The sequence below is a fragment of the Blennius ocellaris genome, assembly GCF_963422515.1.
Source record: "Blennius ocellaris genome assembly, chromosome: 1".
Lineage (NCBI taxonomy): Eukaryota > Metazoa > Chordata > Actinopteri > Blenniiformes > Blenniidae > Blennius > Blennius ocellaris.
Genome location: NC_137650.1, coordinates 12,794,900 through 12,818,787, shown reverse-complemented (window position 1 = coordinate 12,818,787; position 23,888 = coordinate 12,794,900). Strand labels below are relative to the sequence as shown.

The 23,888-nt window shown below is 40.7% G+C and overlaps 1 protein-coding gene across 1 annotated transcript in view; it reads left to right on the top strand.

Moving 5' to 3' along the window:
- Positions 1-23,888, top strand: part of ntrk3b (neurotrophic tyrosine kinase, receptor, type 3b) — a gene marked incomplete at both ends in the record, with an annotated part of 279,095 nt that overhangs the window by 119,839 nt on the left and 135,368 nt on the right. The window contains one exon of the mRNA XM_080500842.1: positions 706-774. Coding sequence (XP_080356968.1) covers positions 706-774 — 69 coding nt within the window. The remainder of the gene's footprint in view (positions 1-705; positions 775-23,888) is intronic.

Genomic DNA, 23,888 nt, shown 5'->3' with positions numbered 1-23,888 from the left:
TGAGGCTCCTCTGATTCTCTCCACTTGCTCTCCTTCAGACTCTTACACAACATTTACTGTGTTCCCTGGTGGAAGCCCCTGGATGCAGGTACATGCTGAGGTTTCTAGGTCATTGTCATTGTCAGTCCTGGATGAGAGTTCTGTGTCAATGGGGATGGATGATCCTCCAATGCACACAGAAACGGACACTCGTGTGCAGCACTCATTTCTACCCTTTCCATCTCGGGAGCTGCTTGTAGTTCATCTTTGATAAAAGTTGTGAATTTCCTTCTGTGGTCTAGATTTTGCCAAAACATTAACGTGAAGCTGAACTGTAGGTCATATTATGACTGTGCCACGAACTACTCCATGTAAAGACATTGTGTTTCTGGGTTGAGGAGTATACTAATAAATGTTGTTTCTTTCTGGAGAAAATAACCCAATGATAAAAAGAGCCAAAAGTGCAGTGGTCTGAATGCTTTCAGAACTAATGGCACTATACCCCCCCCTCCAAAAAAAAAAAGAAAAAAAGACTGAAAATCTGTCAAGCTGACCTCACAGAGAGCTCCGCTGCTGGTCTGAAACCCGAAGACATTAAAACTCCAACCGAGGGAGCGTTGCACACGCTGAGCAAACACCATTACAAGCAAGACACCTCGAATAATTTACACCAAATAAGTCAATTTAACGTTCGCTTTGTTTCTCTCTTTTTTTTTCCCTCCACAGAAACCTGTCAAACAACCCTCTCACCACTCTGTCATGGCAGCTCTTCCAGCACCTCCAACTCTCCGAGCTGTAAGTCTCGTCTGATCTGTCTCGCCAGCTTTTGTTTGTGTTTTATTACGGCACTTTATCATCGCTCCCTGCACACTATCGGCCCCAATACAAATTGTCTTCACCGCGTGGCCATTTTAATTCCTGTCTTTGTTGAACAAAACCTCTAATTTGTCTGAGCACATGTGAGAGACTGAACCTATAGGCTGCATGACAGCACCATGATCTTATAAGTCATTTGCTGACTTAATTAACGCGCACAAAGGAAATGTAATGGCCCGGTAGGAGGAGGGAGTCTGACCCCATTTTCGTGTTTGTTATGAATATTTTAGCGATCATTGTGTTTATGAAATGAGTTTGCTCTTTCACCACCCGGGAGAACATTGTGATGTCGACCTTGTTTGTAATTTACACATCATTACGCCCGTCAGCCCTGTCCATCATTTGAACCTTGGCTGCGCTCTGAACGCTCACGTGTGCCTCCTCGGCATTTAAAGCCGAGGTACGGCTACATGTGACAGGCGTCTTTTTCAAGCAGGCCTCCTTATTGTGCTATTTTCAGAGGTAGAAGCGGGGCGGGTCCTCGGAGAGCTCGACACAATGCTGATCTGGGGTAGTCCCGCTGCTGTTAACTGCATGCGACATTAGTGGAGGGGAAAACCCTGTCCCTCCCTGGAGTTTCTACACTTCGAGCGTTCAGCCCAAAAACTTTCTGTCTCTGCCCAAACTTGAAGAATGCTCTTATTCATTCTGTGAAGAAAGCAGATCGCCGCAGACCCCATACCAGAGCGGCACAAGTGTCACCTCGCTGCTCGCCCTCGTCAGAGGCAGATGGGCTTCTGAATCCCTCATTGTGCCTGTGATTGGGTTGTGAATTTCTTTCTTCGCTGGAAAGTAGAAGTTCTGTACTTTTGTTGGCTTACCAGCTGTCCATTTCTGCCTCAAGTTTGGCATTTGGCTTCTTTGATTGTTGCTCAGCCCTGCATCTCATTCTCCAAGAGTCGCAGTGTTTAACTATGGAAAAAACACTCAAATCTTTAATCTCACAAAGGCTGTACCATGGTGTGGAATGTAGGATTTGGATATGATTGCAATGATGGATGGTGGCCTAGAATTTAAAGAAGCGGGCATGAGATTGAAAGCACTCAGTTTCAAGTCCGTCCACCTACAGGTGGTTCTCTGTTACATGCACCATGGCAGCCCACTGCTCCTTACACGCGCTAAGTGAAGGTTAACTATGAATAGGTTAGGTTAAATGCTGAGAAGTAATTTTCCCCCAGAGGATCAATAAATGCTTTCTTCTCATTGTTGTTGGGTCTAACAGTAGATAGACATTTTGTACTCACTGTTGATGTGCTATAAGCAGAGCAATGGACCAACGTAAGGATCCCAATGAGTTTGACAATGGACAAATAGTAATGGCTGGATGAGTGGATGAGAGCTTTTTTCAAAAGTGCAGCTCTTGTTGGTCAAAAGTGGTCCAATAAAGTAAAAAGCACATGGGCTAATGGAGGCACCACCTCACAACTTCCTGGACCTAAAGGTTTGAAAGATGTTGGAGTAAAGATGTACAACGGTACTTCATATGACGGAGCAGAGTACCCGGAAATGCACATGATATTCTTTCTTTCTTTCTGTATTAGTTTATTTCCAGACGACAGTGCACATTAATGGACACTCAGTACAGTCACTTTGTGTAAATGTGCCAGATTTAGCCATGGGCTACTTTCCATCTGTCGTTGTCATACTTTTAAGATGACAACATTAATTTAAAAACAAACAAACATGGACATAGAGCATATGTAGTATTTACAACTACTCCTGCAATATAAACAAATTCCCCAGTTTATAACATTTAAGCAGGTCTTACAAGTGATCCCAAGATTGATTAGCCTTTAACCAGAGTTTCAGCTCTTTTTTTTAAACACAGTAAAAATGGAAGACTCTAATAGTAATTGGAAGACTATTCCAGCTTGTTGACCCTTTCACTGAAATGGTGTTTTTTCTAGTTGCCTATAAGTCTCCTCTCGTGGCTGTTCTCGTTCTAAGATTACTGTCTTTTCGTCTAATATATTCCTACAAAGGGAGGGGCCTAACAATGGAGGGATTTGTAGACGAGACAAGCATGTTTAACAATTCAGAAGTTTTTAAAACTCAAAATATGTCATTTCTCTAAAATTGGACAATGGGGAGAGGAGAGGAGATTTGGCAAGTGATAATGAAATATTTCCATTTACAGGCAAAATCCAGCATGTCTGACTTGATTAAAGTATTTTCTTTTGGTGGAGCTCTACATTGTTTGTGTTGTCTTTCAATATCCTTTGAAATTACAAAGGAAACCAATTAAAATCCACTTCCCAGGGTGCTAAAATCACCTTATCAGACAGTCCTGACATACTTCAATGAGTTTGAATTCCAAGTATCTGAATTTTAGCCATAAAACACCTTCACGAGGGTTTTCACAGTTTTCAAAAACTTCACTGTTTTCCATTTGTTACTCACACTGTGGCAGCTTGCCATTGACTAATTTGATTTTCCACAGTTTCCTAATTAACCAAATGTTTTTGCACTTCTCCTAATTAAACAACATAGTTTTTGTAACATTTATCAGTCTGTTCGGCCCTGTTACTTTTACAGAACAGCTTTTCTCTTGTTTATCTGTTGAGGTGACTCTAACATGTGCTGCTTTGTTTGTTCACCTGACAATATTCTAGATGAGCAGCATTGTGAGAAAACAGTGATATTTTGACTGTATAATTTTAATGGTTTTATTTAATTATTTCTCTGAGTGGTGCGATGCATGTCCAAGTCTATTGTTTGTTGGTAAATCTTAAATTACCCATTTTATTTATTAATTTGTTAACCACTTAACTGTTAATCTCCTCATAATGTTGATTGTTTTTTTTTTTTGGGGGGGGGGGGGGGGGTTAGGATTACATTACTCAAACAGTTGTTTATTACAGCAGTTCATCTTTGATCAAGCTTACACATTTTATTCTCCTCAAATTACATTTTTTGGGAGGACATCCCTCTCTCTGCACCATCCTAAGTTATGGACATATGGACTTAAACCCCTTTTGGCATAGGTTGGAATCAATGAATACCATCGGATAAGGAAGTTAAAGTGAGTTTGAATGTGTCTTTGGGGTAAAATGTTTTTATCACTTTGTATCAAAATGGGAAATAACCACACTATTCAAAACAAATTAATAGAAATGGTACGTTTGGTGATAAAATTACAGAATACTGACTTATAATATAAGCTGACAAATAAACACAAAAAGCGCAGCTTTAGTATCACTCTGTGCAAGAAACAAGATGCCTTTATGCTAGCTCCGACACTCGAGAGTACGTTTCAATCACAGCCTATATCACGTGCACCAAGCTGAAACATCTAACGGAGATCATTCCTCAACGAAATCACCATTACAGCTCACCAGGGCCGCGTTTCGCTCTGATGTGCAATCCCATTTCTTCTTAAGCAACCATTTCAGATGCGAACAAATGGCGTCTTTGTTGTCCTACACGAGAAAGCGGGGCCAGGGTGATGCCAGTGTTCTCCTGCTGAATGCTGATGAGGAGTGAGGGTTTGTGTCTATTCCATTTGGTGTGTCTGGTTAAGAGGTGTCAGTCGGAGTGGCGTGGCGGCACAGACGTGGGCCGGGGCGTTATGCAAGGAGGAAGCCGAGTGGAATCAGGCCTCGCTAATAGGAAATGAGTCACTCCATCAACAGGCAGTCTCCAACGCGTCCCTGACATCATTACTCTCCCCATCGTGCCTTATGTGCTCATCCAACACCGTATTAGCTTGGAGAGTGCCAATCATTCAATCACACCAAATGAAGCATTCTCACTGGTGGCTATTGCCTTTAATTATTGGTATAATACACAATGCGGTATCAATGATAAGTGCCCACCCGTGCCGCTCAGCCGCACTGATATTATGTAAATAGAGGAAGATCAAACCAGCTGCAATAATTTCCGTTTTATGTGACGAAAGGAGAGCATGGCCCTTTGCCATGACGGTGTTGCTTAAGCGTGTTATCTCAGCCACTCTAGGCTCAGTTATTCTAATTGTAATTCTTTTTTTGCGTTCTTTTTTCAGCGATGAAAGGGAAGCAATTTCAAAGCCACAACACATCAGTGACAGTGACCTGCAAGGAATAGGAAATGTACAAATGTTTCTTTTAAGTCCGGGATTACATTACACTGCTATCACAAGCTTTAAAATTGCAGTGTCTTGACTGATGAATTCATTGTATGTGTTGTTGCAAACTCCTAAAATACCTTCGCAATCAGCTGTGATACTAGATGAGCCTTATTAAGGCATTTTATAGAATTTAGAGCAGACCTTGGTAACAGCCCACTGCTTTAATTTTGAAGGCAAATACAAGCCAGACCTTTCTGTGTGGAGTTTGCATGTTCTCCCCGTGTGTATGGGTTTCCTACAGGTACTACAGTTCCCTCCAACAGTTCAAAAACATGCACGTGAAGTTAATTGGTGAAGCTAAATTGCTCTTTATTTAGCTAATAGCTAAACAAAGAGTGTGTGTGGTTGTCTGTCTCTGTGTGTTGGTTCTGTGATGGACTGGCAACCTGTCCAGGTGAATCCTGCCCTTGCTCATAGTTAGCTGGGATCGGGCCCAGTCCCCACGGCCCTGCACACCATCGAGTAGAATAGAAGATGGATGAATGCTTTGCTTCAGCTTGAGTAGTAACAGCCACTGATGATGCTCATTTCAAGACAGACAGTCTTTTCTTATACCTGTCCACTAAGTGTGTCAGCCAGTTTAATCGAATGCCGGCTTGGAGATGTATAAATAAATAGAAAGGCCTCTGCAAACTGAATATTATAGTTTGTCTCCTAATAGACAATAAAACAAAAACCTAATTGGGGATTAACCTCCCTCTCTGATTAGGTGAACGCTTAAAATCCTCATGTTTATATTTCCTGCCATAAGCAGGTACTAAGATAATTTCATCTCAACTGAATGATATATAATCATATTTCGCTCCGTTCATAAATCCCAATTAACTATTAAATAATTAGCTATTTCGGAAAAAAAAATCTTGGCATTCTAAATTACCTCGTGAAATCCCTAAGCACACTAATACTGTTGGACTCTATCACATCCACACTCACACCCAGGTCAAACTGAACAGAACAATATGTGTAGAATAAATCTGCAGTAATATTCATTAAACTAATTAAGCTCAGCTGAAATTTCATGCTCCAAAATGTTTTTTTTTTTTTTTAACCTCTGAAACAGGGTAGTTTGACCTGCAATATAACTGTATGGTTATTAAATATCAAGTGGACCAACCATGAAGGTGACACAAAGTGCTTAAAGTACAAAGACCAATGACTGGATCACCATTACTCTGCCTCACAGTGTGATCAAGGCAGCACTGATTGGCTTGAGTTTGGAATTAAACGCTGCATTTTGTGCTTTTTACTGTTCTATTGCACGTAATTAGATAGGTGTAAAACATGCCTCTCTTGATAAAAGAGCTGCGCAGCCATTTAAAAGTCTTGTATTGACCTGATTTAGTGCAAAGATACAACTCGTCTGTTCACCCCAAGCAGCCTCTCCCTGTCAGGTGTGGCCTTCTGCGTCGATTGGTCGACGTTGTTAATCAGTAGCAGCAGCATACGATGAGGCAACATTTAAAAGTGAAGGAGGGGAACCAGTCGGTGTACTCCGGGTCTGTTTTTCACCCTTATCAGGCACTCTTGATCAAGCTCAGGAAAGTGTAACTCCAAAGCAGTTGCTTTGTTTTGCAGGTTGGTTGCACAGATATTTCATACTCCCCTGCAATATCTTAATATCGGTAACAATGGCAGCACTATCAGGGAAATCTCAATAATCTCAAGTCTTTTGTGGCTCCTGTGAAAGGCTCCAGCATCACATTGAGGCTGCACAATAGGCATCTGTCGCATGCTGCCTGTGGATGAGACGCGGATAATCGGCTCTGCTTCTTTGTCTGCTTGCCCTTTTAGCCGCGGGGCCCGGAGCAACCGCGGTTCAGAGCTAGGCCCGGCAAATCACCGCAGCAGAGCAAAAAAAAAAAAAAGAAAGGAGGGCGCCCAAACACGAAAAAAAATCAGTCACTGCAGTTTTCCTAAGATGACAATTTGGAGATTATGTGACGCAGGAGTTCGTGGCAGTCGCCCATTCCACTGCTTCTTTGTGGTCCAGAAAAAACAACAAGGGAAGATATTCTTCTTCTTTAGCGACTGATTGCCTGAGGCACGGTGCATCCCCAATCCTTTTATTCTGTTAGCGCCTCTTTAATCCTGGCTCTCTGGCCGACGCAAAGTCAAACATTCACGCCTCTCACTGCAAAGTGGATTTCTTCTTTGAAAAATGTGAAACACGAGTGGATCAAACCTGTAATCTTTTCATTGACTGCCACTGAACTGGATAAATTAAATGTTAAATTTGCAAAAGCTGCATGACAGGTAAATTACTAAAGTTTGTTTTAAATTTTATTAGTGTCTGGCTGACCCGACTCCTGCTGAAATAGATGAAATACATGACTTCTCCATAGACTCCCCACATAACATCAAAGGGTGACTTGCAGGAGGAAACAAGGAAGTATTACATTCTGAAAATGTGCAAGAAAAGACAGGGCTGGGGGCAGAAGTGGCCTCAACTTTAAAGAGGTCACCAGCTTCAAACCGCGACTGCGGGGTGGAATCTATTCAAGGGGGATAAACACTTGGCTTGTCAACACGCTTGTCAACAAGTTCAAATGGAAAATTTGTGGCAATATTCAGCACTCTGAAGAGACCAAGAAAAAAATGTATCGCCCCCAAATGATATCACGGTGGCCTTCTGGTGATGTCTCAATGTATTTCTGTCTGGTGTGTCATTGAACAGCTGCAAGAACCTTACTTATAACCGACAGTTCTTTATTCCTGACTCACATGGGGAACACATTTTTCCCAATATCTCACCACTGTTGTGGTGAATTTGAACAATGTTTACAATAGTCTTTATAGTGTGCAAGGAGCTTTAGTATATTTTATTATATTAGTTGGCCTGCATTCGTATTCCAACCTGATGAATTTGGCACTTCCTGTTTATCATTGGAGTAGCGGGAGAAAAGCAACTTTAGCAGTTTAGTTTGGAATGGGGAGAGATGTGTACATGACTTGACAATGACTGTTCATATTCTAAGGTCAGAGCTTCAAGTGGTTGTGGCGACAGGTGTCTCTGTTTTTTTTTGGTTTGTTTTCTTTTTCTTCAATGCATAGTTTTTTTCCCTGAACTCGCCAAATCTTCACTCAAGGTTGAGTTGTTTTTTCATTACTAGCTTTTGGTCGTCAACTTTCACTGCCGACCCCGATTGTTTCATACATTTAAACATACCAATGCCTTTATTTACAGACTATGGTCATGTTTGCTGGAAGATATAGGGTGACGGGTGAAGGCCATGCAAACTACACAGGATGAAATTGTCTGCTAACCAGCGACATTGTTAAACACTCTGCCTTTGGAGAATTTCCTCCTATCCATCTTAGCACAATAATAAACTGCTTAATGTTTTGTTCGGCAAAGTTCAAAACTTCTGTGATCCTCAAGTCCTTTACTTGTGGGGCTTGGGCGGCCATGTCCTCAATGGCTAATGTGGTGGTCTAAGACTGAAATGGTTCAGGTCTATAGTGGTGTTATGCGCACGATCGCACAGATTTTCTTTTAAGTTGTTGGAGTCAAAGTGTTGCACAGATGTTTACTCGTGAAAATGAAGTTGAAAGTGTGAAAATGCTGCTTCAGTTATGCTGATCGGAAGATCACAAAGATCTTCCGGTGGAACTTGAGCACACTATTGCTGGATCTTGCAGTCATGGGTCTCACACCATCAGACACCCTCACCCAGGAAACACTGCCAGGTTTGGTTAAACACTGACTTCCAATTTTAGTAGCAACATAGAGACTGGAGGTCCTAATCCAATGTTAACTAGTGTACTTTGCCAAGTCTACTGCCCAGTAATGTTCAGCAGAATGAGGATTTTAATAGAGAGAGCGAGCTGCTTTTCCAAGATGACCATTGAGGGGATGACTTGATGAAATTGTCTTACAACCAGTGACGTGCAGTCAGGGTAGGTAGTGCCTCCCCAAGGCTATATTGAAATGAATGAAATATTCATTTTGACTTTCTTTTAATTATAATATAATTATAATGCATTTTTCAATTTCCGGTGGCTTACAATACCTATAGGTTTGAAAGTATCAGCATTTTGTGCTTTTCATAACCCAAATGATTCAACACCGCTGTTGCCTGGTATGGCAGAGAGGCTGCACAAGTCACTTCCTTCTGCGCTGTCTTACTGTGAAGGCCACACCCTCTCCCGAAGGCACGCTGCTGCTCTGCCTTTGTTGGTCATATCCAGTGTATGGATGTGTTTGGGCATGCGCAGTCAGTTCTCCAATATGAAAATAATTTACGTAAAAAGGCAGATTACTATGCTGCCTTTGGATGTAACCATGCTATGCTAAATGCTACACGTGTGTTCACAGTGCAATCGTGAATTGATACAGAGCTGCTGCGCTCTCTCGCTCGTTGGCGGGTTAACAGGCAGGAGGATTTTTGTTGAGGGAAAAACACCACTTTTTAAAAGATGGGAGGCCAACACCTGAGCTACGAGACCTTCAGCAAAGGAAAGGTCAGAACATTGTTGGTACTTTCATGTGAATTTGGGGAGCAGAGGTGCCGCAGTAGTGGTTTCAGTACCACAGACAGCTCTGCCGTCAGAGTTGTTTTCATTTTCTACATGTTTTTGTGTTTCCAACATAAACAACGGATGTGCTGCCATGTCACGAGATGTATCTTGTTGGGAGAGTATGGAGACGAAGAGCATCTTGATATGCCACACCTGTGAGGTGGGATGGGTTATCTCGGCAAAGGAGAAGTGCTCACTAACACAGATATAGACAAATCAGTCAACAATATTTGAGAGAAATAGGTCTTTTGCATACATAGAAAAAGTCTTAGAGCTTTGAGTTCAGCTCATGAAAAATGGGAGTAAAAACAAAAAAATGTTTCATTTATATTTGTGTTCAGTATAGCTGTCGTTGGTGTCGACATGGCACGTCACTGCTTACAACTAGTCCCTTGGGCTTGGGATAATATGTATGTATGTATAAACAGTAAATTGGTCGGAAAAGGGAAACTGTCAATCTGTTTAAATTCTAATTGTTTAATACAACATTGGTAAAACTAGATAGACATTTCTTCATTGGGAAATCCAGACGGCTCCTCAATATGTTTCACTGAATATAAAATAATCTTCACAAAGCCGAGTTCAAGTCAGAAATGCAAAGTGCAATCCTGATTAGATGAGCCTTTACCTTTATCACTCAAATTTCATGGCGAGTATGAAAGTTTTAAAGTATGTGAAATGGCTTTTGTGAGACTGTGAGGAAATGAGTAGACTATAGCATTCAGTGAAGGTCTGCTCCGGCTGGAATTCAAACTGAAGACTAACTGCTGTGAGAATACCTTCTCTAACCTCTCAGCTCTCAGGTCACCCCTGGAGAACATCAAAACTATACCATTTAAGCCAAAGAGGCTCCTCCAGTATCAAACCTTGCATTCTGAAGCTTGAGTGAAGTCATTCTAACCGCATCCTGTTTTCTAGTTTTAGTAGGTAAATGTATGGCAAAATACTTCAACATTACAATGGATTACTCCATTAACACTCTCACTCTAATTTGTGTAAAATGTTGCTAAAGCTGGCTGTTTATCACAGCAGGAGAACCCCCATTTCTCTTTGTGTTTTTCACTGGGGCAAATTCTCACTCAGTCACCATCATTGCTTGTTGTATTTGGATTTCAAAGCTCAACTAAGTCCTCACAGCTTTTAGTCCATTTCGGTAACAATCAATACTTGAAAGGTAAAGATTTGAGTTTGTAAAGGAGCATTCTTTTTCCAGCCCCCATAAAGACTGAAACTGCATTTTTATTCACCCCTCATAAACAGAGTTTCCACAAAATAGTGTGCAGTGTTTGAATGTGAAAACGTTGGTCCAGTGTTTGTGTGTGCATGGGGTAAACACAGCTTTCCCAAAATTAATAGGCACAGTGGCACTGAAGCCGAATTAACACCTTCACTTTACTTCCTGGTTGTTCATTTGCTGGATCAAGGCTAGTTCAAGCAGAGCAAAATAAAAACTACAGTTTTGGTTGATGAAAGTCGGAGCACTATCTACAAAGCTGTATATTAGTTGTTCACTGAGAGTAGAAGTCTGTTGGCAGAGCAACAGAAAGCAGAGTTAATAAGATCTGTCATGTCCAACTTTTCCTGTGAATGTGCTTTTCAAATGTTGATTTGGCTACAACTGTTATCATTACCACTGGGTGCCTGTATTTGGTATCATCTGGGCTGTGAAATCAGGATTTGTTCAGCTGGACGGTCTGCCTCGCGCCTTAGCAGGTGTTGGACTCTGATGTAGTGCTGTACTTTACTGACTGCAGACAGGTTGAAGGAGAATCTTTTTCACACTGTTCAGCACCAGTTGACCAAGAAACAGCAGGGCAGTTTATTTTTAGTTTAAAAAAGAAAAAAAAAGTGTCAACTCTTTCCACACTAAAAATCTTGAAGGTTTGAACACTCGATATGACTACAGATGTGGGAACCAGCTCCAAATACTCTGGTTTATTTCTACAATCCTGCAGCATAATGTCTCTGGTTGTTTGGTTATTGATGCGAGTACCATCTACATGAAATGAGCCCATAGGCCTCTGTGGGTCCGCATTGTCATTTAATAGTGACCTGTATTGTTTTCCGTATTTCACTCTACCACATTTAACTTTTCGATAAAGGCAGATGCACAGTGCTTAATAGTCATGCTGTGGTACTGGAGACCTGTCTCGAGTACTATACTTGGGGTAGTCTTGGGATGTTCTGGTCTTGGTCTTGAATACAACGCTACTGATAAGTCAGGGAGAAACCAGAAGGAGTTGGGGTGTTGTAACAGGTACAAGCGTTTCAGTTTCAAGTCTCACTATATAAGACCCCCACTGACTTAATTTATTCTTTCAAACTGGCATTGCCTTTATTTTAGATTTTTTTGTTTATAGATCACTCACACTTTAGCACGAGACACATACTCCTTGTTGTCTTCCAGTCAGTGTGACTTCCATTCCCCCTGTGTGAGAAAAGGTAGCTTGATTTGAAACACTTATTTGATGTGTTTTGTCTGGTCTGTTGGTGAAGTGTCTTTGATCACAGCGAGACGGAGGGGGGTATCACACCCTGCAAATTGCTCTGACTTGGCATCAACATTTTCCCACGAACATGTGGTACTTAAGCAGCTCAGTGATTCATCATAACCCATTTTACAGCAAGCACTGAAAGGTATTTGAGGTGATTAGATTACACTCGGAGCAGAAGTAGACAGGTGTTAATTTACACAGATTGTCAAGCCATTTCCAGAGGTGGTCAGGGACATATAGTGACCACACTGAGCATGAATGTAAATGCCATTGTGAGTAAAATGCAAAACGAATCACTGCCACCTTATTTCCAGTTAGAAACCTTTAAACGGTGGTCTTATACATACAAACGTTTTGACAACCTTTCATTTTGGCACAAGGTCACTCAGGCATGTGAGGAATACCTTTAGGGAAGCTGCAATACTGAGAGCTTTCCCATGTGGCGGTGAGAGATGTGTTTGTGGGGAGGGAGAGAACGTTCAATGCCAACAGGATTTGCTCTTGGTGTGGCTTGAATCATCCAAAAAGCTTGAGAAGAGCTGGACAAAGTAGTTGGATCTTGATGCAAGGAAGAAATATATTTGTGTTCAGTTGAAGCATGGTTTAGTAGCTGGCCAATAACTAACTCTGTCTAATGTTTGATTTGGCAGTTGCACATTTAACTTGTAAAAGCTTCACTTTTTTGGATTGTATTTACAAAGCCCTCTCTGCTTACTGTCTATCTAAAGATTGCTTTTAATCTGTGTCCACATGAGGTTAACCAGGTGCACAAAAGCTGGGAGATCTTGATAATGGTTTTACAGTTGGCTGAATAGTCGGGGCAGAGTTATTAGAGCTTAATATATACAGTAATTTAATCATCATCAACTTGATATGCCACCTTGTTTTGATCCTGCTGCCAACCAGTGACGTTGCAGCTGACATTATGGTTTTAGAATATTTCTATATTGCTGTGTGGTTCAGTGAGGACTGCTTTCGGCCACGTTTACACCGCAATCTTTACATGTGAAAAAGGAAAACTTTTATTGCATTTTCAGTGTCGGTTCGCCTGTAATAGCAATCCAACTTCACTGTCCATAGAAATATCCATGTACAAGGTCCTAACAATGTTAGTGTAGTAATCAAGCGGCAATTACAGCCGAATCCACTGTTATGTCTATTGGGATGGAATCCTGAATCATTAGAATCATGTAAGAACACTGTACATTTTTGCTTATGTTGGGCTAAAAGTCTGTTTTGACTAAATGTGTAGGATATGAACCTCCTGTAATACATCTGTGGACTTCATTGATGTCAGACTACATATTTCAATTTGCTATATATTTCATATAATCTGTACATGTATTGTGCTGGAATGCTGTTATAATTTAAAAAATGCTCAATGAAAATAATGTAAAATAAATAAATAAGGTCCCAGTGACCTTGTTGTTTGATCACAGAAGCAATTTCAGTTCTTTATATTTTAGTTGATGTCAACATTTGTGCAAAATATGTACAAATGTTTTTGATGACATGAGGTCACAATGATCTTGGCTTTCACAGTTCAATCTGGTATTTGTACACAAGTGTGCTACACTTGAAATGACTGAGATGTGTGGGAGATGTAGCCCAATTAAGAATGAGGTATTAGGAGTTTTTTGATCATACTTGTCCCAGTTTTGACTTTAGACAAGTTCATAATGTTTTTTAGATTTTTTTATTGGTGTTGTTGTGGTTGCTGTTTTTGTGTGGAGATTTGATAATTGCCATTCATTTAATTGAACAGTTCCCAGTGTTAACAGGTTTTTCAACCACAATCTGTAAAAATTAGAGTGTATCCTTCTATGTGAACATGTTTTGTCATGAACAAATGCCCAAGTAGTCCAAAATGTTTCATTTAGAAGAACAAAAACATTATATATTAAAAAAATCTCAAAAGTTTTTATCACCCGTAACCAGAATAGGACACATTAAAAAAAAACAAAAAAACAACCAGTGCCTCTGGCCTGGAACGGATATTTTACCAGAGGCAGAACAATAAAACTTATGAAGCTACGTGATTCAGTAAAGTAACAGATTTCCATTAAAATCAATGGAAAATGCTCAAGAGTCCACTATGCAAAGTTATTAAAAGGAGCCACAGTCGCCAGTCCCAGATATATACGCCCATACAGCATTATGAGCCTTCTAAAAATAAACTGGCAAACATATATGAGTCCCTGCTGACATATAAAAACAAATTGGTTCTAAGCTTGTGCTCACTTGTCAGTTTTTTCCTTCCTTGCAGCCTTCGCCCGTCTGACACGGGTGTCCCCTCGCTTCTCCATGATTGCAGTGCAGCCGGTGTTGTCGATAAGCCAAAATCAGGCCTGCCTCTTCAGGAAAATTATGCCGCGGTGATTTGAGGGTGGGGGGAAAAAAAAAAAAAATCAACCAGTGTGAGAGCCAGCAGGGACTGTGAGTGACCAAACTGCTGCATCCTTGCACAAAAGCAATGTTTAGACAAAACTGAGATTTATTTATTCTCAGCGTGCCACTTTATCCATGACATAAGCAAGCAGGTGCTGTGTGAGGATGATGGAGGCAGTCCCCAAAACGCAGGAGTGTGGTAAAGTGATGATACGCACTCCGTACAGCGCAGTAAAAGCGACTGTTTGCAAATTTAACCGGATCAGTGGGAAATGCGTATGTAGTAAATGTGACATCGCTTGAGTCGACTCTTCATGTTTTCTACTTTCTCGCCCCACGATTGATTTGTACTGTCAATCTCGGTACTGTCCACCTCCCGCTGCACAATGAAAACTGAATAATGTGGCAGAGTGACAGTGTAGGGAGTGAGGCGAGACCAGTTCATGCTACATCTGTTTACCGAGCCTGGTGCTTTTGCATAGATGTCAGCTTGTCAATCAACTGCTTCAAGACCCCAGAAACCAATCTGACACAATGACAGCTCGATTATCTCTTTTCCACACTGCAATGGTAATAATAATAATAATGACAGCAATCACGACACTGTTTGATTGACAGGTGATCTATGGGAAGTGCAGAGCACCAAAACAACTGCAGCGAGTTCTCGTCATCAAAAAGTCGGGCTGAAATGACGGGACTTAAAAACAAAGAATGGGAGCAAATAAAATACAATTAAAGATAGAAGCATGAAAACTACAGCACCTGTCAAACCTGATCTGAGCACAAACACATAAGCAGTTTACTTTGAGAAAGGCAGATTTATCAGTTAGATTTCATGGTGGTTTTAAAAAGGGATGGCCGTTCCACTTTTTCCCCTCAGATCGGGACAAAAATATCTCATCCAAAGTTATTGGTTGGATAAAAATCAACCCTTTTTTGTCAGCTATGGCTCCAGAAGGGCTTTTAATAATTCATGTTACCCATGAAATAAGGCTTAAAGGGAATTCAATATATGCAGCCACATACATGACATAATGATGAGCTCAAAGCTTCTTGTTCGATCTTTACATTTGATTTATTTAGAAGACATTCAGAGCAGGGAATAGACACATTACTGCTGATGCACTCATAGGTGTGTGGTTGTCTCTTAAGTGATCTCTAGTAATCTTCTCAGAGAAAATGCAGTGGCGATATGATTAAGAAGTGTGTGTGCCATAATCTGATAATAATTAGCCTTTTCCAACATCGTGAGCAGAACTACACATAACTTATCTGGAAAATATGCAGACCTGCTCAGACAAACCAAAGAAGACCCAGGGACAGACTGGGGGAGGCGGGAATGACGTGACATGCCAGACAGCGATCAAGGCTAATCGGGTAGGAGGAGGAGTACAGAGGAGGACATGAGGGTGGAGCAAGAAGACATGAAGACAGGCAGGGAGGGAGGATTACACCAGACATCAGGGATCATGAGGGAATACCAGACAAGAAGACTGGATAAAGCACAAAAGAAAGTGAGCTATGATAGCAACCGAGGACCTCGATCTTTCAACCTTCACTAGATGTAGACCTGGACTGGCTTTGGGTCGATATGTGAAACAACAAAGTGTAATACTTTGACGGTACATAGTTGCTACCGTGACAACTGTATACACATCTTGTTGTGAGTGAGTCACTGTCTGGTCAAGTTGAGATCACAAAGGCTTTTATATATGCAAATTCTATATTTGTCCTAATCTTGGTTATATTGTGAACTTTTTAACACAGTGGCTGTTTGTTTAGGTTAATAAAGCCTGAAAGGTTGTGATTTAAAATATGGAGGTATGACTGTTGGGTTTTGTTTACGCACCAACACGTTTAAGTTAAAAAAATAAACACGTGATTTAGTTGATAATTAGAATAGTTGCAACATTTAGTCAGAGGCATTTAGTTATGATGTGCATGTTTCTTTCACATTTATTCATATAATAGCTTTTTTTTTTTTTTTTTACATTCTGTGAAGAAATTAATGAAATATGGAATAAGCATGTTTAAATAGCCCTTACATATAGATGAGATTGTGTATGTGTGATTATGTATGTGTGTTGACTCAGTGAGGCTCGCTTCATGCCACACTGATAAGGCTCCATTTAAAAGATGTTTTAACTGAAAATGCATCTTTTTGCCATTTTCATTTTCTTAAAAGTTTTGCGTCTGCGGTCATGTCATGACACTCTTGAGGAAACATTATTGTCTATCTACTCACACATGTGCAGAACTATTTATTGCGGCTGTGTTGCACAGGCGCAGCATTTCAGAAAAGTCGCTTTTCCATGGAGACAGTCGGAGCCTTAAAAATGTCCACCCTGGGAGACATTTTCAAATGGTTTCATCTTCATTGGCTCAGAATATCATTGTCTTATAAAAGGACAACCGAAAGGCAATAATGTTTACCTACCTGAGATTGGCTTCCTCTTCCCAAAACCCTGTCTTGTATAAAGTGAGTGGCTGGATAGATGAATGTCACTGAAAGGCCAGTTCAGAATATTACAAGAGTCTTTCCGGGTTCAAAAGGTAGTATAGGTAACTGAAGGAGGTTATCTGTCAGTCAGCCAATGAAAGGGTTTCTTGTCAGTTTGCATCGAGTATTAGCATCTGAATGTTTTGAAGCAAAAGGAAAAAGAGTTTGGGAAAAAGAGCCATAAAGCCAGGCTTTACAACTCCGAGTCAAACCCGAGAGCGGCGGCAGCGTGGAGAAAAATAAGCCAAACAAGGCGATTTATTAAACACACAGGATTTAAGAAGCTAAAATAATTCCTGACAACAGAATAAGGAGAGGAAGCTTTGCATTCAAGCCGAGATCAAAGCATGCGAGCCACAATGCGGTATATGGCTCATTGTTGCTTGTGATCCTCGGCTCCTCAGCCGGAGCACCTGTGTGTACATTTCCCAGAAAAACAGCCTCCGGTGGTGATCATTACCTCTCCTCTGCAGTAGTGGGGTGGATCGTTAGCCAGCTTCAAGGAAACGCCATGCTGTTAGCTCTCTGTGTCTGAGGTCACATGGCTGTTTGCTTTTGTTCTTTTTAAGTCTAATTTGCTCCCCTTCAGAGATTTATCAAGTTCCAGCTGTCAGTTTGCAGCTCTTTTCTTCTTTTGTTGTCCTGCTGTTTGTTTATGTGGCATCGCTATAAATTCATAAGTGCGCGTTACTTCACGGTGCAGGCGGGGCACGTGTCTGCACCGCGGGGTCGCTGCTTCCTTGTTTAAGCTCGATATCATTTTCACCGCTCCTCTTACTGAATCTGTACAGGCGCCGATCACCTGTCCCCAGAGGAATTGTTGGTAGAACGTGGAGGTTGGGGTTCTTATTAATAATGAGGATAATTACAGTGTAAGAGGGGGTAAGCCTGGGCTGCCCTGCTCCGGTGAGCTTTACTTCCCTTGTGGTTTGACTTGCTTCACGTTAAGTGAAAACCTTTAACCTTGAAAATCTCACCCATGCTGTCATGTAGAGAGCAATCTGTGCCTCCCTTATCGTACTTCAATGAATGGGGAATACCTGCTGGAAGGCCGATGTAAGAAGTGGTCATTTTAATAAAATATTTAACATGTCTTGTCACTGACTGAGCGAACAGCTACACCAAGAATTGAAAGGAGCCAGAATCCAAAGAGGTGGATGGATGAATGAAAGAATGATAGGGCAATATACAAAAACATTGTTTTCACGATTCTCCCATTGATCACTATGAAGATGACAGGAAAGCTGAACCATGTAGTTTTATAGCCTTAAGAACCCACTGGTTAATGTCTGTCATTGGCAAGTCTTTTCAGTTTTAATTGATTTTAAGAAAAGCTGGGGGAAAATTATTATTTTCCAGACACCATTGTCTCTCCCGTGATTTCCGTCCGGGTGCATGTTTCTTTTAAATAGTGTGTAAACAAAACACATGCAAAGGGATATTTGATTTTATTGCATTTGTATGATTTTGAGATCTTATTTTGACCTCGTTGTCTCTAAAATCCTGATGATAGTTGAGACGTATTTCAAGGAAAGCTTCACAGGAGACACACACACACACACACACACACACACACACACACACACACACACACACACACACACACACACACACACACACACACACACACACACACACACACACACACACACACACACACACACACACACACACTCAAGCCAATTTAATTTGATCTCAATGGACTTTTACAGAGAAAACTCACAATTCCATTTGACCAACTGCATAAAGGTAAAGCTGTATTTTAACAGAAAGAGACCTGAAGAACCAGACTCTGAGGAGGAGACTTTTGGCTCTTACAGTTGGTTTCAGAAGTCCAGGAAATGAGCTACTCGTGGATACAAGCACATGTGGAACATGCATGAAAGGTGCTTTTATAGGCACAATCTGGACCTAATCCAGAGGCTGTCTCACTACTGTGCACCCCATAGTCCTGCAAATTGAGGATCTGGTTTAGGTACCTGTCTCAATTTATAGTTAAAAGATCCTTGTGGTTTGCTATGTCTTTTTTTACAGATTTGTTTCTTTGTTCTGTCCATCCAATTCTATTGAACACATTTTCTGTAGGACATTTTCTCCCTATCAAAGATATCATGATATTTTGGTGGTCAAAGGTCAGATCCCAAGATCACTTTTGTTTGCAGTCAGTCCCCATTTTGGGAAGAAGCCAAGCTCATTCCTTAAGATTTACTTTAAAAAATAATTGAATCAGTGTTAAATTGATCCTATTTTTGGTAAAAGGCTGAGCAATGTCAGGACCGTCATGATGAAATGACCTCACAATTGGCTGAAATGTTCTCTCGCACTCAAAAGTTGAACAGATTAGATTCTGGTGATTTGAGGTCAAGGTCACTTGAACCTCGTATTAATCCTCCCTGTGTAAATAAATCATCTCAAAAAGGTTTACAGGACATCTCTGCGAAGGATTCAATAATCAAAGTAAAGGTTTCTATGACTTACTTTATTTTGGTCAATTTGGAGTGGCTTGAGAGGAATACCTTCAAAGCTGGCACAAATGCTCACATGTATACAAACATGAAGTGGTGGCTGAGTGAGCTGCAACAAACTCATTATGGAGAGATTCAGTGGAGTTATTTGGGAAGGTTTTGGTCTTGTCCTTTATTGTTCTCTCTGCAGTGAGCTGCCAATCTGTCACAACTCACTGTAGTGGAAGTGGGAGAGGTTATCCAACATGGCTTTGTTCTGTCCCTTGTTACGTGTGTGTGTGTGTGTGTGTGTGTGTGTGTGTGTGTGTGTGTGTGTGTGTGTGTGTGTGTGTGTGTGTGTGTGTGTGTGTGTGTGTGTGTGTGTGTGTGTGTGTGTGTGTGTGTGTGTGTGTGTGTGTGTGTGTGTGTGTGTGTGTGTGTGTGTGTGTGTGTGTGTGTGTGTGCGTGTGTGTGTAAAGCCTCTGTTTTCCTCTGGAAATTACTAACTGAAGATATTATGTCCTGGATTGACATTGAATTAAACTGCGGAAACGTACGACTAACATATTTTTTCCTTTCTTTCTTTTCTTTTCCTTTTTCTTTTTCTTTTTTTTTTACATTGACTTGAAATTCACGATCAAACACTGTTTTGTTTTGCTAACATCCTGGAATCAATAAATATCAATTCCTTCATTTTTTTGATTTGCCCTATGTTGTTTTTCTACCTCAATACTCTGAAAACAAATCAGTAAAAACAAAATGAAAAACCCCAGACACATACTCTATTGAGATGGGAATGAATTGGGAAGCAGGTTTACTCTGACTGAAACTAAAAGATGTTACAGTATGTCTCTATGCATATTAATATATCCACACAAGTGCAGCACAGAGTGCAACAGCAGATCCCTCTTTCTGTGGCCATAAGACTCTTTAACTCCTCCATTTGAAGAGTGTTTGCTGTCTTTTGGTTATTTTCATCCTTTCTTTCTGCGCATATATTAGTCACCGTTAAGCCTTGAGCATATTCATATTTAGACTAATTTTGACAGTTTTTATCCTGTCATATTTTATTTTCAACTTTATTTTCTATTTATTCTGTCTGGAGCAACACTTAAATACATTTTACTCAGGGATGAAGAAAGCTATTCTATTCTATTCTATTCTATTCTACTCTGTACTTCTATATTTACTTTGAGTTGATTGGCCTGAGCCAGCAGGTTAATCTTGGTACAAAAGCTGAAAAATGGTACAACCCCTTACTATAATTAGAAAATGTCTGTAAATGAAACTGCTAATGAGCTAATAGGGTTTTCTGCAGTAATTAAAAGGAAAGGACTTTTATAATGAGCCGATGTGGTGACAGGACCAATGAGTAAGCTGTCATAGTGAGTGCGAAAAGGCTCTGCTCTAACTACAGTATCAGATCCAGCGAGCAGCTGATAATAAGCGAGATCCACCTGCGGGAATCTATTCTCATTACTTCATACAGCGCGGTGGACGTACGCCATACATTATTCATGATTTCTGCAATATCTTATTGACCTCTGTCAAGGACATTTGGACAGACATTCATCTTGACAAAATTGGCCAATCACAGCATCCAAATTGGACATATGCAAAATGCAAAGGTGGCACACAATGTTGAATAATGTGGCTCTTCTCTGGGAGAATATGCACAGTGGTGCTTAATGATACCTGTCTCTGTCTAATGCCTGAGACTGATAGCCCGAACACCGCTTCGAACTCTGACCTCCTCACATTTGAATGCTGTGGTGCAGCTTTTTGTGTTTGTTTTTCCCTCTCGTCTGCAGGCTCAAATGAAGCCAACCATTAAGACACATTATCAAACATGTATCTGTGCCGACTGTGGTTGGACCCGTCCCCTTCATTAGAGCTCTGATTTGTATGACTGATATTGTTAATTCTGTTAGATTTGATACTGTGAAGAATCTTGCTAATTTGGGTTTAGGATGTTGGTGGTTGGCAGAGGGTTTTCCAGTGATTTTTTATTTTTTAATAATTACTTCCCGGAATATATTTAACTCTTCCCTGCCATGAATGGATTTTGTCGTCAATGCTGCACAATTACTTCTAATTAACCATAAAAATGTGTTAATTTGAATGATCTAATGTTGCTCACCAGCATTTGTTGCAGTAGAACAAGTCCTCATAGAATCAGTCTTTTTTTTCCCCCTAAGTAGGAGAAGCAAATTAACAGCTATACAGGATGATTACGTGATTGTCATAACATTAAGCTATCTATGTGCACTGTGGCTGATTGTTGGCTGATTAAAGCACTTAAAACATTGCATCAAACTTAATCTGGAAATATTTTACTACAGAGCTGAACAGCTGGCTTTCTTTGGAGGCAAAAGATCTAATGAAGCGACTGCTGGGAAACTCTTCTTTAAGTTGGACAAGTGTGATAGTGGATGAATGGTGGACTTTTCAGCAGTTCCACTGCAGTCCAGGAACACATGATGGGGTCTGAAGGGTTACTATTTAGAAAATTTCAAATTCAAGGCCTTGCTTAAATGACAACATTTGAAGTGAAGAAGGTTTTGTGTTTTCGTTTCAGGAAAGTTTTGCCTTTCTTTACAACAGAAACACTGAAATTGATGCAGTTAGTTTGCCAGGCCGTGAGCTGGTGCTGCTGGTTGTGCTTGTAATGAAACCACACACACACACACACACACACACACACACACACACACACACACACACACACACACACACACACACACACACACACACACACACACACACACACTCACACACACACACACACACATCTACACAGAGAACAATATGTCATAAACATTCATACGGATAGACAGATTCATACAGATATGTACATTCATATGGATAGACGACCAAGTTGGACTGTTATTACGGTGACTATCAACTATAAAACTGCAAAGTCCCAAGAGAATGTGGACTTGGAGTCGTGACACTCTGGAAGAAAACCTTGTTGTTATTGTCTGGCAGAAAAACCATGGTACAGATGTGCAGTAGCAGCATTTCAGAAATGTTCCACCTTGGGAGATGTTTTCAAAAAGTTGGTTTTGCAGTGTCTGTGAGCACCATTGTTATAAAAACAGACACTTAAAACGCTATGAAAGTTTCCCGTCATGTAAACATGGCCTTAGTGCAGATTTGGGCCAAGATTTGCTGCTTGAACAGCTTCAGTGATCGTTGTCATTGATTCTCCATGTCGCACGATTGCTATTGAAAAGATAAAGACCATTCATCCAGAGCGATGCCTAGGATAACCCCTCATTTAGTGACTGTTAAGCAACACTGTGTCTGATCTGTCTAAACTCATTAAGGTGTCCACCAAGGTTGACATCTATTGGTGGTGAGGGCCATGGTTATAATTCACACCATCACACGTTGAAGTTATCTCATGTGTCATGAGATGGTTTTATTGTGATCCCAGAAGAGATCACTTTAATCAGCAGGAGTGTTTTATCATGGAACACAGGCGATAACTCAGGACATTATTGATGCTACTATTGACCAGCTCTTGATTTGTTTTGACTGGTTCTTTGAAAAGCCTTAAATGCACCACTCCATTCAATTATCCAGGGGAATAAAAACATTCAGGTGCTTCCCTCAAAGGAAACATGCTGTATGTATTGTGAGAATTTGTTTTCGTAACATCAAATACAAGAATGACTTTTCTCGCTCAAGTAGGCAGTATTATAAAAAATGTCGGCAGATTTCCCAAACCTGAGAGACCACACACATGGCGATAAATAATCCCAGGTTTAGTGGTTTTGGTTGTACTGTGTGTGTTGTGCAGCGACTCGGCAAAATCAACACACCACACACGAACCGATTTGACTCGCGAACATCCCCAGAGCAGACGGGAAATCTCGCAAAACCTCACAAGATCAAACGTGATTCCAGAGTCAACAAAACTGGCGGATGAAGTTTATTGGTGTTTGTCTTTTTAACTTGGAAAAAAACCTGCTATATCTATCTAAAGAAATGCTGTTATTTTTCATCCTCCTGAAAGCCTGCTGGCCTGAACGACATTTCTATTAATGAGAAAATGATACGACGACAATACCTGTGCAATATTGCTGAGCCATGGACCATCAAGCGCTTGTAATTTGACACCATCATCATCTTGTTGTTGAACTGTCTGTGTAAAACCAGAGCACAGATAATCTAATTATTTGACTTTTTTTTTTTCTGTTACAAACCAAATATATGACAAAACTATAATGAAAAGCATAATAGGTCCACACTGTATCATCACATGTCTGGATGATCATTTTATGCCAGTGGATATTAAGATTCAAACTGGCCGATTTTACACATCAAAGTCTGTTTATGAGCGTTTGTTGAAAGAAGCTGTGTTTGCAAAGGTGTGAGCAGCATGGCAGCGGGGCAGCCGTTCAGGATGCGCTTTGGTGGAGCTCAGAGGACTGTACAGAGAGAACACACACTTCTATCCACCACTGTGTCGATATACATTTAACAGATACTTCATGCTATGATGGGGGTGGGAGGGATTTCAAAGGGGCACAGCATCCAGGTGGTGGAAGACATTACATTGTTGAGCGACTGAT